The following is a 1,405-nucleotide window of genomic DNA, read 5'->3' on the forward strand; positions in this document are numbered from 1 at the left end:
TAGGGGAGGGAGGGGTGGCGGGGGTGGGGGGTGTCCGGCGTGGCCAAAGCGCCCGGGGCGGCGATGCCTCCTGCCAGGGGAGCGCACAAGTGACCGGCGCCTCTTCCCATGCCCGTCTCCTGAAGCGACCCCCCAGCCCGGCATGGATATGGCCAACAACACTACCTCCCCAGAGCGCTCCCCCGAGGGGGCAGGCGGCCCCGGCCTCGCCGAGGTGACCCTGGGCTACCAGCTGCTCACCTCCCTGCTCCTGGGCGCGCTCATCCTGTGCGCCGTGAGCGGCAACGCCTGCGTGATCGCGGCCATCGCCCTGGAGCGTTCCCTGCAAACCGTGGCCAACTATCTCATCGGCTCGCTGGCCGTCACCGACCTCATGGTGTCCGTGCTGGTGCTGCCCATGGCGGCCCTCTATCAGGTGCTGAACAAGTGGACGCTGGGGCAAGTCACCTGCGACATCTTCATCTCGCTGGACGTGCTGTGCTGCACCTCTTCCATCCTGCACCTGTGCGCCATCGCCTTGGACAGGTACTGGGCCATCACGGACCCCATCGACTATGTCAACAAGCGGACTCCCCGGCGGGCCGCTGTGCTTATCAGCCTGACCTGGCTCATCGGCTTCTTGATATCCATCCCGCCCATGCTGGGCTGGAGGACGCCCGAGGACCGCTCAGACCCCGACGCCTGCACCATCAGCAAGGACCACGGGTACACCATCTACTCCACCTTCGGCGCTTTCTACATCCCGCTCCTCCTCATGCTGGTGGTCTACGGCTCAAGGCGGCCCGCTTCAGGATCCGCAAGACCGTCAAGAAAGCGGAGAAGAAGAAAATCGCCGACACCTGCCTCACCCTCTCCCCGGGCGCCCTGCAGAAGAAAAGCAACGGGGAGCCTGGAAAGGGCTGGCGGCGGACTGTGGAGCCCAAGCCCGGTGCCTGTGTCAACGGCGCGGTGCGGCAGGGCGAGGACGGGGCCGCCCTGGAGATCATCGAGGTCCAGCACTGCAACAGCTCCTCCAAGACTCACCTGCCGCTGCCTAGCGAGGCGTGCGGCTCCTCGCCGCCCCCCTCCTTTGAGAGGCGCAACGAGAAGAACACGGAGGCCAAGCGGAGGATGGCTCTGTCCCGGGAGAGGAAGACTGTCAAGACCCTGGGCATCATTATGGGCACCTTCATCCTCTGCTGGCTGCCGTTCTTCATCGTGGCGCTGGTCCTGCCCTTTTGTGACAGTAAGTGCTACATGCCCAAGTGGCTGGGGGCAGTCATCAACTGGCTGGGCTACTCCAACTCCCTCCTCAACCCCATCATCTATGCCTATTTCAACAAAGACTTCCAAAGTGCTTTTAAGAAAATTGTCAAGTGCAAATTTTGCAGGCAGTGAAGCCCGCCGCTCCGGGACGGGGCAGCGG

At 64.1% G+C, this 1,405-nt stretch overlaps 1 protein-coding gene across 1 annotated transcript; it reads left to right on the plus strand.

The window, feature by feature from the left end:
* The first annotated feature begins 142 nt into the window (after positions 1-142).
* Positions 143-1,377, plus strand: HTR1A (5-hydroxytryptamine receptor 1A). The gene is given in 2 exon segments (XM_009272496.2): positions 143-770; positions 773-1,377. Coding segments are annotated over 2 exon segments (1,233 nt in total).
* The last annotated feature ends 28 nt before the right edge of the window (positions 1,378-1,405 follow it).

Source organism: Aptenodytes forsteri, unplaced genomic scaffold (assembly GCF_000699145.1).
Source record: "Aptenodytes forsteri isolate BGI_AS27 unplaced genomic scaffold, ASM69914v1 Scaffold92, whole genome shotgun sequence".
Taxonomy (NCBI): Eukaryota; Metazoa; Chordata; class Aves; order Sphenisciformes; family Spheniscidae; genus Aptenodytes; species Aptenodytes forsteri.